Source organism: Tetrao urogallus (genome assembly GCF_951394365.1).
Source record: "Tetrao urogallus genome assembly, chromosome: 1".
In the NCBI taxonomy this organism is placed as follows: Eukaryota; Metazoa; Chordata; class Aves; order Galliformes; family Phasianidae; genus Tetrao; species Tetrao urogallus.
The window spans coordinates 153330554-153346166 of NC_136813.1; the positions used below are offsets into that span (position 1 = coordinate 153330554).

Genomic DNA, 15613 nt, shown 5'->3' on the forward strand with positions numbered 1-15613 from the left:
ACTACTGAAGTTTAATTTCTTTTATATCCCCTGTCTTTATGGCCCAACCCTCCCTCTTATTACTCTGTTATTTCTGTTTCGGCATATAAAAAAAATTTAATAGTTATAATTTTCATCCCCCAAACCAACTGTGTATAAGAAACTCAAGAATATTAATCTTTTCACTTTTTTTTCCCTACAATCTCCTGCTGCATTCAAAAATTATTTCTTTAAACACAAGTGAAAAGAGTTTGTTCTCAAAAATATGATTTTCACAGACACTGCCTAATAGAGGCAAAAATTGTTGTGCACGCACATACGTGTTAAATGTATGATTAATAAAAATATACAAATTTTGAGATACTCTAACAACTTTGGAATAGCTATTGTACCACTAAATTTTACTGAAAAAGCAGAGGAACGTCTCCCATATGTTTACCTGTAAGGCAAACTAATGAAATGGGCAATTGATTCCTTGGTAAAAAAGTCCAGTTATTTATTTGTTTATTTTAACAATGAAGTTCAGTATTTGCATTCATTTTTTTTGTACAACTTGTACTACAGCACATACTTTTGGCATTTTGTTTCTAAACAGCTTACACAACTGTATACTGAATGGCCCTAATCTGAACTCTGCTCTCCATGACACGTCCTGCACGAAAGGGTCCACATCACAGCAGAGCCCCACTCTGAGGGTCCAGGCTGTTGGGTGCCCAAATGCAGGAGAGAGCTGGGAGCAGGATGCATTCTGCTGCTCCAGAAAGTAGTTATTTTAACAGTTCAGGAGCTAACTGAGAGATATGGACTTATGCTAGGAAGTGCTTACACCCACTCCTCCCACCCACTGTTATTTAGACTTCCTTTTTAAGTCTAAGTAACACCTCTGTATTTTAGCAGAGTCAGAAACATATGGAGCAGTACTGGTGCCAAGCCCATCTATCTGCATTTTGTTCAGTGTGGGAATTTTGTTTCTTTTTAAGCAATCAGATTTGTAAGTTTGCCTGTTCTAAAGTCAGAATAATGATAAAAGAACATATAGAAATATTGACCAAGGACAGATCCTATTCTCAAAGCTTAAGGAGCACTATTAATGAAATGATCAGTACAAAGTAACAGCTAGAATCATCTCCATTGCCAGCAGGGAAATCAATAGCTGCATTCACAACAGGTCCAATCCCAGGAAAGCCACACATACTTACAAATTATAGAGCATATCAGCCATGTTGCTGCGGTAGTACAAGGCATTTCTGTAGGCGCTTTCAGCTTCAGAAATCTTGCTCTGGCTCTTGAGAACATTTCCAAGGTTACCCCATGCTGTCAAGAGAAAAAAGCAGTATTCAGAACGAGCTTCAATCCAATTACACGTGACACAGTATCTGAGCATGGGGTAGTTCCAAGGGGAGGTAAGCCCCACAAAGAAGCTATGCCTAAAGGGGGGGGAGGTTGCTTGTTTTTTCCCTCAGTTCTGTACCGTGCAACTTACCTTATGTAGCAGTGATTTGCATACACTCTGCATACATACAGATTTTGGGGGGGAAAATAAACTTTCAAGTCAAATACATCTTCGTGATTTAGAAACAACTGTAGCAAAGGAAAAGGATCATTTTCTTTTCTAAAACCTCTACATAAAAAGCTTCAGAGTTAAATGCACAACTAGAAATGCACATCTTCATGGTCCAAGTTTTTTTCAGCATATCTACTTGAAACCACAAGAGTTGTGCCCAGAGTAGACAGGCTTCTCATGGAAGTATCAAAATTGACATATGACACAGGAATTGGAGGAACAGTAAGGTAAATAACCAGGATTAAAAGTATGCCATATGGATAAAAACATATTACATACGTCACTAAAATGCATCTTTCTACTTGGAAAACACATGGTTCCTTTCCTTACATTTTATTGTGTTATATAATGTGTCCTTATGTCCCACCTATAAAGGACTTGAGGTAAATAACAATAATAATAAAAAAACTAAGGCTCCACATGTGTTCCTTTTGCAGTTTGTTGAGTGGCATGAAAAGTATACTTACAAAGGAAACTGGAACTAATATTTTATATAAAATACAACCCACGTTTTTCCAGGAAGATAATCTAAATGGCCTTATAATTATAGACTTTATGTATACATGAACAAAAACCACATTATGCTCATAATACATGAAAGTTGTTTCATAAAACTATTCTAGTTTCACAAGAATTTCTTTTTTTATGAGCAGGAATAATGGAAAGATGATGCCTATCCTTTTTACCAAATAATATATATCTTCCCTCCAGATGTACGAACCATGAACATTAGCTCAAATTACTGTTAAGCTCTGCCTCTTCAGTTAGTCACGTCTTTTTTTACAGGAACTTATACAAAAACTCAGTAACACAAACTTTTAATGTAGCTTAGCATAATGCTAATAGCAAGTCGATGATTATTTTAATTATTATCAGGTACATGTTTTTCTTTAGGATGTACATTGCTTTCAAACTGCTGTGTTTTGCTGCAGAAGGATCCTGCCATAACAATGAAAACAATAGCAAATAGCATTTTCTTTTAAGCAGAATATATTAATCATTGGCAGGAAAAGATGATGGAACCCTTTCAGGCTTCACAAAAGAAAAATCATTCACACAACATATTTTGCTAAGAAAAAGAAACAACAATATTTCCATGAGTACGGAAGCTATAATTTCTGTGAGTCACTTTATTTTAGCCTGGTATTTCAGAACAAGAAAAAAAATTCAAATTTATTTAGCACTGCTAAAACTGCTGAAAATTTTCCCCGATTAACTCGATTTTTGCACTGTAATCGTTGGATTCTGAATTTATCTTCAATTGCTGCCGTTATTCTTTCTTACGAGCAGAAAACATTTCAGAAGCATCACCTAACATGACTACTGGCCAGCATGCAAACATTAATGACTATAAGAAAAAAGAATTTTCCAACTTCAAACAGGCATGCTGGTGCTCTTGTACATTCGGTGACTGTCTCCCACAGTTGCATATTCCATTTAGTCCGTAGCTACTTCTGCTTTCACTATGATCTCCCATAACAGAACATTACATTAAACGATCATTTGGAGCACTGGTAACTACTTCTTGCTAAATAGTTACATGTTTCCCAAAACAGTGAAGCTCTGTAAATACAAGGATGTACTGAAGAATGATTCAATTTATCTTTTCAGCTGCTAGGTTGAAAAAAACCTTTTAACACTATTAAGTGCAATATTTTCTCCTCCATACCTCATTACATGCTGTATGTTCCATCATTTAACTGATTTAATATACTTTTTCAGACGATATCTTATTTTACAGTCTGTAAAGTATTTTGCGTCAAGGCTAATATCAATATTTAACCTGCATTATTGCATCTGAAATGTACTTTAGACCTTTGTTTAAACTTGTAAAAGTTTGTATCAATCCTTAAGTCCAATTTCTCCTATAAAATTGTAGAAACGCTTTGTATGCATTCAGAAACAGAGATAAAATTGCACCTCGATATGAAGCTACAAACATATTTAAACCATACTTTATGACTCCAACTAAATTTCAGCACATGGGTATTTTCCATCTGCACATGCTCAGAAATTAAAAATGAATATACTTGAGGCAAAGAGAAGAAACTAAATCAGTAAATTCTAATATTTAGGATGAATTTTTATTCCACTTAGTATATTTTTCATACAAAATCAGAAATACCTTAGATTAGTATTGCAAAACATTTAATATTCAGAAGAAGCTAACGGGCATATGCAGTGCAATTTATTCATCAACTACAAATCCATTTTTTTCCCCCAGTAGGAGATTCTATACAGCACAAAAGATAAAGCAAGCTGTGGGTGAAATAGTTTCGTAACATTTACTTTTTGCATGCTGCTCATTCCCTTTACACTAACTTTGAGATAGAAATAGTCAGAGGTCTTTCAGAAATAATACTCTAACTTAGCAAGGCAACTAAGGTAACATTCACGCCTCTCACACACCTACAAAACAGTATATTAATTGCAGATGGTTACACAGATCTACACAACATAAATGGATATATAGAAAATTAAAACTGCACGCCATGTAAGCCAGTGATGAAGTGAAAAATGTCTTCATATTTGAGAATCTCTAAACTAGTGAGATTTCTTGATAGGAAAACGGACATTTTAAAGGAGTTTTGTGTGTGTGTGTGTGTGTCTTGTTTGTTTACTTTTTAAAGAGTAAGAAAAAAATATGTGTTATTAAGTAAGAAAACAAACAATTGCTAAGTGGTATAATTTTGGGCCACATCAAAATAGATTTCTATCAGACTATCAGACTCCTAAGCAATCTAGCAGTGAAGGTACTTCAACTTTTCAGACACTTCATTTTTCAAAATGGAAATGACTGTGAAAAAAAATTCTTCTTTAAAGTTGAATTTGGTTTCTGAATTATCTCATAGGAACTGAGAAAAGTAAGTCGATATATAAAACCTTCTCTTTGCACTTTATTTTGAAAGAGAGCAAGACAGAAAATTTCAAGGAAGGAACAATGCTGTCCAAGCCCATCTGGCTGGATGCACATCCTATGAAACAGAAGAGTTGAACTGAAGTTGCAGTTCAATTATGAAAACAAATCAGAAACGAATGTATGCAAATATCTTAATTTAAATTCTACTTCTTCTGAATAAAGGATTATGCTAGCCTATGGAATTTATAAAGCAACTAGGTAACGCCTAAGAGGGAAGTACTTGGTGCAAAAAGCAAATATGTTGACTACTCAATGAAACAGTGAATTATTGAAATTTTGCAGTCTCACCTTAAAACTATAAGACATACTCATAAATTTTATGTTAAAACAGAAACTGATGAAGGCATCGAAAAAGTGAACTAGATTATTACTTGAGTGACAGTGATAAACTATTTGAACTGCTACTGAAATATTTAGGGAACAGCAAAATCATTTGTAATCAAGTTCTCAGCAGTCCAAACAAGCAACTCTACTTCACAGCACAACACAGAACAAGCCAAAGAAACATCTACAGAGATTTACAGGTATTTGTGCTTTATTTACTATTCTCCAGCTTGTGAAATCAGAAGGCCTTTCTGCATTTCCCCTTTCAAGTCGTGAAAATGAAATGAACACTTACAACTATAATCTTTGTTTTGTTCATTAAGATTTTAGGGGATGAAGAGATGCCAGTGCAAAAAAAAAAAAAAAAAAAAAAAAGCTTTTTTTTTAATGTAATGATTGACAACACTTATGATAAACGAAACTACCACAAGAATCTTTAGTGTTCAACTTCACTGCAAAACAGTAATTGCCTTTCCCTTTTTTTCACTTCTTTCTCCCCTTTCTTTGCTAACTCTGATTAGTATTGATCTCTATTTTTCCATCTGGAAGGAACGAGAGAGGGGTCACATAACACCAAGAACAAAACAAACAGCCCACTCTATTCTTTACATGTGTAAATTCTTTGCAGAGAGAGTGGTGAGGTGCTGGAACAGGCTGCCCAGAGAGGTTATAGATGCCCCGTCCCTGGAGGTGTTCAAGGCCAGATTGGATGGGGCCCTGGGCAGCCTGGTCTAGCATTAAATGGGGAGGTTGCTGGCCCTGCATGTGGCAGGGGGGTTGGAGATTCATGTTCCTTGAGGTCCCTTCCAACCCTGAACAGTCTATGATCTGTGATTCTGTGATTCTGTATGTAAAACTTCCTGAATCAAAGGACACCCAGTTTTGAAAAATATCACTCTTCTGAACTACTTGAAAATGTAGTAAGTATTTTTGAGTCGAGCTCCTAAAGATGGTTTTTCTTTTATGTTGTTGAATAAAATACTTTTTTATCTGGCAAGCATGCAAAGAATATTTTTGTTTTCCCACCCCCCGATTAAAGAATGGGAGGAGGAGGAGGAGGAGGTTGTGGTCATACCACTGCCAAAAATGGAGTGGAAAGAGAACTATCAAGACAGCTATCAACACTCTGAAGTGCATGGTTACCATTTGCACTCACTAAACTATTAGAACACTATGGGCTTCTTCATATTGTAAAAGTAATGTTGACTTGTATCAAAACATGCTAGCTCCCACATCAAGCTGATAAACAGTGCAACTCCTCCATACTACCCTACAGTTTTAAACCTAAACCATAAAGACTCATAATTTTACAAGAAAATTAGTTTTTTTCCTGTTCACATTGTAGAGGTAAGATATCAAGGCTTATCAATGACAATTAAGGAAACAGATCCAACAGATGCTGCAAAACTCCAAACATCAATGCTTTAAAACCTTCCAAAAGTCCTCATCATCATGTAAGAACAAAGTAAGACTTTTTTTGGATGACGAAATAATTGAAGGGAGCTTTATTTTTACTTTTATTAAACACTTCTGTTTCCAACACTGTCCAAATTGACTTTCCATTTGCTTCTCTCTCCTTCCAACACTAACAAGTCAACTGAAATATGTGTACTTTTCATATAAATCAATACTTCATGGCAGCACACTAATCATCTCTTCTTGGTTACAGCATCAATACTTGAAATTTGCACTGCACTTGGTGCAATTTTATGTTTTCTTTCACTATGAACTTGTTGCATAAGAAAATCACAGGGGAATAGGTATTAAAACAGTATGGCAAAATTGAAAATTTTACAAGGAGGAAACAGTACAAATTACACTTCCAACTTTGAAATGCTGACCTGCTTTCCAAGAATTTACATCATAGTATGTCTAATTTTCAATGCATTTTTTTTTCCTCTGAAATTAGTTAATTCAGTAGCTATCAGTGTAATGGAGTCAATCTAAAAGAACTAAAAAAAAAGTATATGGAAAGTTAGGAGATTTTACTACTTTCCAGGTGATGCTTCTGAAAATTGGCAAAAATAGCAGGGAGAAGATTCCACAAGCATTGATTACACCACACATGTCAGAGGGGGTATGTTTATACAAGGCTGTCAGCCCCATGAACATTAAATGAACTTATAAAGCTTGAGAGTATAAAATATAACTAGACCCAAAAAGAAATAACCTCTTCTCTTTTTCTATGAGATTTTGTGACAATTCCTGGAGCATGACAATCCAGGCTTCCTGTTCAGGACACTTTGGTTTTGATTGATTGGGTTTTGGTTTTGCTATTTTTTTATCATGTTCTTAAAAAATTTTTATTTTGCACTACAAATTATTGTTCTTCAGCTATCAGTAAGAAAACCATGGATTATGAGCATTCACAGCATCACCTCACCACGTGGGAGATATAACCATGACGTATGCAGAGGTGAATACAGCAATGTATTGTGAAGCTCTCAGCTCTATGGTAATAAGGGACAAATAGATTATTACAAATTCTTGGAACTTCCACCAGGAAAGTTCTTAGCCCTGACACTGGATAGTTCTCGATCAAATATTTACAGACTGAATTATCATCACCTATCTAAAGCTCTGCATTACAAGCTGAAACCAACGTATTATCTCACACAGAGTACTGGACCACTGTTAAGGTTAAAATTAAGAGATTTTTTTTGAGCAATGAGATAACAGGATGGCCTCAGCAAAAATACACTTAATATGGATGTAGCTTGAAGAGAAAAATATGTTTTTTTTCTTGTGCTCAAGTTTATACCTTTAAAATAGATAAATTACTGTCATCAGATTCAGCTTCCTCCTGGACTCCTACAGGTGCTAAACTAGGAATTAAGAGTTATATTCTGTTCCCAGGTCTGTTGCTCATCTGTTATTTAGATGTATTGTTTAGGAAGCTTCTTCTCCTGATCCCTTTCCATTCTTTTCTCTTGACATTTGTTGTTCATTCATTAGTTGCAAGCTTTTTCTGCCAGGGACCATCTCTCACTGTGGGTTTGTACAGTGCCTACTACAATAACACAGCTAGACACTAATGGAACATAAACGCATTTCAGCCTCTAGGGGAATGAAGTAAAGGAAGGAGAGGAAGTGTTCTTGCAGTACGGAAGAGAAATGTAAGGAACATTTCTCTGTGTAATTACTATTCTCATAAAAGAAGGGCCAAGAAAACTAAGTTATTTAAACACTGTGAGAACTGCTGAAATTTACATTTACAAATTATATTTTGGTCTATACTCTTAACTTCCATTAAAGGGTCATCCTTCTTAAAACATATTTGGGAGCTGACAAAGGTCCCAGAGGGAAATCTGAGTTTCTCTGAGGAGTTTTGAGTGTGATCAACTTCATGAGAAAGAAGTTGAAATATTAATAGCAATGTTTGCTAATGGAAAATTCATCCTACTGAAGAAAAAAAAAGACTGAGATTTCGCAGCGGAGGCCATTTGTAGATCTCAGATACCAGGACTTCGCTGTAGTAGAGAGCTCAGTATCACAGATATAACGTTTGCATTTAAGAGGCTACATTCATAGCTATAAAGAGCAACACCTTTTCCTTCTTGTCAGAAGGTTCTATTCATCAGCAATTTATGGCTTTTTTTTCTGTCAAGGGTACTACTGGATAAAGTAAAGTGGTGCTTCAGTCTTTAGCATTCACATTTCATCAAGCAATCACTTTGTTCTAGAGAGGAAAATATCTTCAGGATCAGCCCTGAGTAATGCTTTAGAGAACTAAACTGACTCAGGCAAAGACGTGACTGTGTGTTAAATTTGCAAACTTCCATAGCTTTCTAAACAGCAGGAAGGATTCTAAAAATAATAATATGTATTTCAAAACTATCACTTAAATCCCAAGTGGTGGACTGTAAGCTAGATTAAATGGAAGGGTGTACTTAACTAACTGAAATGACAGCCCTGGTTCTCAGAGCTAAAGTAGATGGATCAAGTTGGCACACTTCCAGGCAAGGGTAACAGAGAAGACAACAACCTGGGAACATGCCAGAACAGTCACAGGAGGGCTGGAGTTTATCAAACCAAGGTAGTTCTAAGAGGACTACATGTGTCAGATTTGGAAAAGGCAATATACTTCATATCTGGGAAGAAAGCTTCTCTATGAGACATCAAGGTGAGCTCTGTTTGCCCATTTTTTAATCACTTATTAAGGCAAGATAGACCTTGTGAAGCTTTACCATCCAATAAATGTTCACACTGGTATGGAAATACAGATCACACAGAAGAAAGTAGATCATAAAAATGCACACTTGCAAGTAGTGAAACTAAGAGACTAAAATAATTCACTAATAGCCCATACTCTATCTTCCACATCCTGAGAATAGAAATAAATGTTCAACATGCCACAATGCCTAAGCAAAGAGAACAAAAAGTTCACCTATTTTTTTTTTTTTAATCTTTTCTGTATTTAGGAACAAAACTAAAAGCAAGCCTTCTGCTTTCCTCCCAAGGTATCCCCATGGAGAATCTGGCAGCCCATGGCTTCAACAGGTACACTCTTTGCTGGGTAAAGAACTGGCTGGATGGCTGTACCCAGAGAGTGGTGGTGAATGGAGTTAAATCCAGTTGGCAACTGGTCACGAGTAATGTTACCCCAGGGGTCAGTACTGGGTCCTGTGAATATCTTTACTGATGATCTGGATAAGGACATTGACTGTACTCTCGGAAAGTCTACTAATAACACCAAGTCGACAGGAAGTGTTGATTTGCCTGGGGGTAGGTAGGCCCTGCAGGGTAATCTGGACAGGCTAGAAAGCTGGGCTGAGGCCAATGGCATGAGGTTTAACAAGACCAAGTGGTGGATCCTACACTTTGGCCACAACAACCCCAGGCAATGCCACAGGCTTGGGACAGAGTGGCTGGAAGACTGTTATAAAGGAAACAGACATGGGGGTACTGGTTGACACTTGGCTGAACATGAGCCAGCAGCGTGCTCAGGTGGCCAAGAAGGCCAATGGCATCTTGGTTTGTATCAGAAATAGTGCTGTCAGCAGGAACAGCAAAATGATCATCCCTCTGTACTCAGCAATGGTGAGGCTACACCTTGGGCAGCGTGTTCAGTTTTGGGCCCCTCACAACAAGAAAAGACATTGATGCCCTGGAGCCTGTTCAGAGAAGGGCAATGAAGCTGGTAAGAGGTCTGGAGCACGAGAAGTCTTACGAGAAGTGGCTGAGGGAACTGGGATTTTTCAGTCTGGAGAAAGCCCAGGGCAGATCTTATCACTCTCTACAACTACCTGAAAGGAGGTTGTGGTAAACTGGGGGTGGGCCTCTTCTCCTATGTAACTTGTGATAGTACTGGAGGGAATGGCCTCAAGTTGTGCCAGGGGAGATTCCAGTTGGGCAGTAGGAAAAGCTTCTCCTTCAAAAGAGTGGTCAGGTGCTGGAATGGGCTGACCAGAGAGGTGGTGGAGTGATCGACCCTGGAGGTGTTCATGGAATATTTAGATGTTACACCGAGGGACATGGTTTTGTGGAATATATTGGTGATAGGTGGACAGTTGGAGTGGATGATCCTGGAGGTATTTTCCAACCTTGGTGATTCTATGATTCTCTACTGCAACTGCCATCATATCGGCCATCACCAGGGCTGGCAGAGATGATAATCCAAGCGAGAGAGGTGAATAACACCTGGCTACAAAGGATATTGGGAAAAAAAAAGGATTTTTCATTGCCAGAAAAGGCACTAAATGTGCGTAAATTACTGCCATGTTCACATTAAAGATTTTTTTCTCTACCAGACTTATGTAATAGAGCCTCAACACATACTCCTATGCGATCTAGTACAGACAACAAAATGAATAGAAGTAACTCATGATGAAAACCAGTATGTAAAGAAAGTAAGATAGTGGAACACCTGGATGAGTATCTAAACAAGCATGCTTAGTTTGGGAAACAACCTGGATAATCTCAATTTTCCTTTTAATAGTAATTCTTTGTCTCCAAAATGATCAGTCTAGGTCCAGAACATACATGAAAATGGATTGAAGGCCAGATCTTTAATCAGACAGGAAAAAGAATAAACTATCAGTTTTTGGCAAAAAATAAAAAAAATAAGCAAAAAAATAACCTCAAACATAATCCACTCCACTTGATAAGCTACAAAAAGACACTTCGCCAAAACTAATTCCTGTTGGACCAGAGGTAGAGTTTTTGAACTGCAGTTTTCAGCACAGATGAGCTTGTTGAATGATTTTGCAGAGCACCTCTGGGAAGGCTGAGGAAGGAGTAACAGCCTGATGAGTCCATGTTTTAAAAAAGAGTAATAGAGCCCAAAATTGTTTATTTCCTTAAATTCTTAGTATATGCAGAGGGGAAAAATAAAGTCTAGCCAGTAGTTAATAACAGATTCGCTTCTTATCTTACTGCTATTTAGGATTCACATATCAGAGATATTGTTGGACTGTGCAAAAGGGAAAAAATATATATTTACTATCCTTGCATTCAGTCCTCTACAGACATTAAGAAAGAATATTGGGCTTTCTGGCATCCTGCTGAAGGAGCAGCAGGTATCCCACAGTGACTTGTGTTTCAAAGGAAATTACAGCACTGCTGAAGAACTGAAAGAAAGAATACTGACACTGGAGAATAAATTTAGACTTTGAACTGAAGTGTAAACCACTTTCCTTCAGCTCTCCAACATATTTAGCATAACCAGACTGTTTTGCTGCGGCTGGACTGCCTGTGGGATGCTCAAATGCTCTAGATAACTATGGCTGTTTCCAAACAACTAATGGCTATTCTTTCCATGCTTTCTCATTAGCCATGGCAGCAGTTCTGCCATTTACATAGCCCTACACTATTTTCAGACAGCAGTATTTTTATTTAACTTCCAAACAATTCCAGGCAGTTCACTTGCTGGTTCTGTTTTTAAGCTGTTATGACTGGCAGACAGAAGAAGTATTTTCTATTTCTTTTAAGTACACTGAAGCATCCTGAACTACATTTACTCCTCAAAAACACTTTTATTTTAAAAAAGAAAAAAAAACAACGCAGTATCTTACATACACCCCAATAAAAGAACTATATAGAGATACAAATTCACGTGCTGCTAGCAATATTTTAAAATGTGTTAGTCTTTATATTTTTTACTTACATCAAATAATTTAATTATCGGGTGGATTTCCATGTACAGTAGATGGTGTAAGGGTTATTATTGATGGTTGGAAACATTTTACAGCCAAGACAGAAGTTATAGTTCCCTTACAGTAAAATAAATAAATAAATAAATGCCAAACTTAAATTTCTGAGCAAGGCTGAAAAGAATAATACAAGTCAGAGTAAATATCCACCCAACATTTCATCATAAGATTAAATGTCAAAAAGTTCTGGTGAAGGCACTCTTAACAATAAGCGCATTCAAAGAAGGCCATACTTTCAAACATATATTCTCCTTTCGCCTTGTCATTACTAGTGACAGAATAATATTAGTAATCATGGAAAATACTGGTTTATTGTACACTTTTTTCTTTAATTCCTTCTTCACCTAGTGCACCAGAAGATATTATAAGTATTCCTTGCTGCACTAATAGATGCTATTTTCATTGTCTCTTAAAGGAGGAAGGCAGGACAGCTTACTCACAGCTACTATTAGCACAGAATCATTTTCTAAGGGTGGGGTAACTGCAGAAAACTGTCAAATCAGATGGAAACAGCTCCTAGCCAAATGCACAGAAAATCAGACCACAGAAGCTCAACAACTACGAGCATGGATTTTTATATATTTATTTATATTATTGGAGGGGGGAGGGGAGGTGAGGGGCAACTGTTGGGTGAGCAAAATTTGGGTACTAAAAATATATATATTTACATTAACAGGGAACAAAATTAATTCAAGTTACGGTTGTTGTTTTTTTTTTTCCTATACTTACTTTTTTATTTACAACAACTCCTAAAGCAAATGTGTTTGATTGGTGCAGTATTAAAGATATAAACTAAAGAGGAAATCATCACTACAAACAATTTGATATGGAAAAAAAAAATAAATTTGCAATTTTAAAACCCATTTAAAATAATTAACATTCTTTTTTTTTTCCAGTTCAGATGGAAAGGCAGGTATTAAATTTAGGCAGTCCTAAATTTAGGTTTTAGGATTGCTTTAATTTAGCCAATGGCAAACAAAACTCTAAACTAGTAACCCAAAGTGACATATAAACTACATATGAAACAAAAATGCCATTACTTTTTATGACTACTCAAATGAGCATAGAGCCACTCCACACATTTTTGTTCAACTAAGAAGCTTCGTAATGTCAGAATTCATACTTGTATCTTCACATTCACAGGTATGTACAGAGGCAGTCACAGAATCACAGAATCACAGAATCACCCGGGTTGGAAGGGACCTCAAGGATCATGTAGTTCCAACCCCCCTGCCTAGCAGGGCCACCAAACATACACATTTAGATCAGGTTGCCCAGGACCCCGTCCAACCTGGCCTTGAACACGTCCATGGACGGGGCATCCACAACCTCCCTGGGCAGCCCGTTCCAGGGCCTAACCACTCTCCTCGTAAAGAACTTGTCGATCAGTCGACAGTCCTTGACGATCCTATGTTAAACTGATAGTAACAAATGAAGCAAACAAACAAAATGTAAGAAACTATGAAGTTCCAGGGGCTGAAACCAAGGCTATACCAAAATGCCAAAAGTCAAAGCAAATTCTACAAATCTTCTACAGTTGCCAATATAGCAGAATGAGGCAGGAAGATCTGACAACCTTGTCGCAAATGAAAAAGGAAGAGAAGGATAGGGAAAAGGAACATTATAGTTGAGAAGTGCATTTCAATATTAGACTATCTTTTAAAAATATTCAGCAAAATTGAAAGATTTATCATTACAAGAACTGGGAGCAGAAGGAAGAATGAAAAGACAAAAAGTGTCTCTCTACCTGTACGGAATAACAGCTACTGTCTGACAACATCATGTTCATTCGTAAGTCCAGGTGTAGGCATCACAGTGATGTGGCAATACTGCTTCTGGAAGTACCTGCTTCCTCCTGTATTCCCCACTGAAAATAATGTTGTCACATATATTTGAATTTATTAAGACTTCAGTGCACAGTTGAAGTTAAGCATCCACTGAGTAAAGGTGCACAATTTGGTACAGCAGGTCAACTCGCTTCAGGAAGGATCTTCAAAGTTCACTTATAAATCTCACAGTAGGAACCAGGAACTAAAATTTCACCTGTAAATATGATCCAGAAACTAATACCTCTGCAGCAGTCTAACAGCCTAAGTTTCTTTCTGCTATTTTCTACTTCCTTATTCAGAGCCTTTAACAGTACAGCAAACATATCTGAACATGAAAAATCGTTATGGTGCGGACTACAGGTACAAATTGGACTGGAAGTACAAGATGATGCTTTGTGAAGCTACTTCTGGTACTACAGAGAAAACCTGAGATAACAAGATGCAGCGTCATTATAATTTCACATTATACACAAGGTATATGAGCAAAGAATGACTCAGTCTAATTGTGACAGAAAAGATGTGACAGTTACCACCCATTTTTAACTTTTTTGTTTGTTTTTACATGTGAGAAGGCTTCCTTCACTTTAAAAAAACCCTTAAATAACGTGAACTGTTTTATATCCATTCAGCTGCTCATTAAGTTGAAGGCAGCAGAGAGAAACACTTGTGCCTTTCCCTCCCTGGTGACAAAACACACACACAGCCACTTCAGAACCCATAAACTACCTTCATCAGCCTTGCCTGTTTTTCCCCCAAGTGCTAACAAACCATAACGAGGCAAGGCTCAGATTACTATTAAGATATCTACAATACTAGTAATAATCAAAACAGCAAGGGAGCAAGCCAAACAACAGGCAGGGCCATGGAATCTCAAATCCTGCTCTCACTCCATCAGCTAATGCCGGCAGCCACTGTGGCACACCCTCAGAGAGGCCTGGGCCTGCACAGCACCATGGGCAGCCTCGGCAGGGTTGGTGCGCTTGGCTCTCACGTGGTGTGGCTTTGTCCTTGTAGTTTTGGAGTTGTCTGCTTTTTTTTTTTGACAGACAAGGTGATCAAAGCATCATGCGCTTTGGAGTATTTTTTTCCACACTGTCAGTGATTGGCACAAACAGGCTGGAAAAATGTAACTGCACGAAGGCGACAGCTGCTTGCAGGGCAGCAGTTCCCTCACCTAAGGCAGAACGCTGCTTCTTTGCCTGCGCTTCTGCAGGGCCGCAGCGTGGGTCCTGACAAAGAGCTTTGGAAAGCAGTCAACACCCATTTCTTCACTGAGGACTGAGAAGCCACTGAACAACTTCATCCAACAGCCTCTCAGCAGCAGAGAGGTTATATTCTTGGACATACTGCAACACAGAGGACTTGATTATAAACCAACACCATATGAGATAACACCTTTCCAAGACAGTTCAGTCACACTAGCACATGGATGCACCCATGCTAATAACTCACCTCTCCATCGACCTTGTAAGCCAAGCACATCAGGTCAAGGCTGTCACATATCCAGCTGCAGAATGGTTTCCATCCACTAGGCCAGAATACAGATGAAACTACAAAAACAACTCCACTCCCAGCTCTTACAAAACTGCTCTTGCAGATTTCTACTTTGTATCGCTCCCAGCAGGGAGCTTTTGAAGGGATCCCTCTTTTCTCTTTAGCCTACAATAGAAGATGATATTGTTCAGAAGCTCCTTACAGGAGGAGGGAGGATTAATGGAGCCTTCAGGGAAAACAACTCTGCAGATCAAAATGATCAGAAATAAGAAAACACTCATAAGGAGAAACGAATGAGTGGCAGCTTCTTCTTAGCAGTCCAGAAGGAAGTAAAACCCATCTCCACTACAAC

At 37.6% G+C, this 15613-nt stretch overlaps 1 protein-coding gene across 1 annotated transcript in view; it reads right to left on the minus strand.

The window, feature by feature from the left end:
- Positions 1 to 15613, minus strand: part of TMTC2 (transmembrane O-mannosyltransferase targeting cadherins 2) — a gene marked incomplete at both ends in the record, with an annotated part of 231443 nt that overhangs the window by 72139 nt on the left and 143691 nt on the right. Inside the window, one exon of the mRNA XM_079549188.1 lies at positions 1179 to 1293. Coding sequence (XP_079405314.1) covers positions 1179 to 1293 — 115 coding nt within the window. The remainder of the gene's footprint in view (positions 1 to 1178; positions 1294 to 15613) is intronic.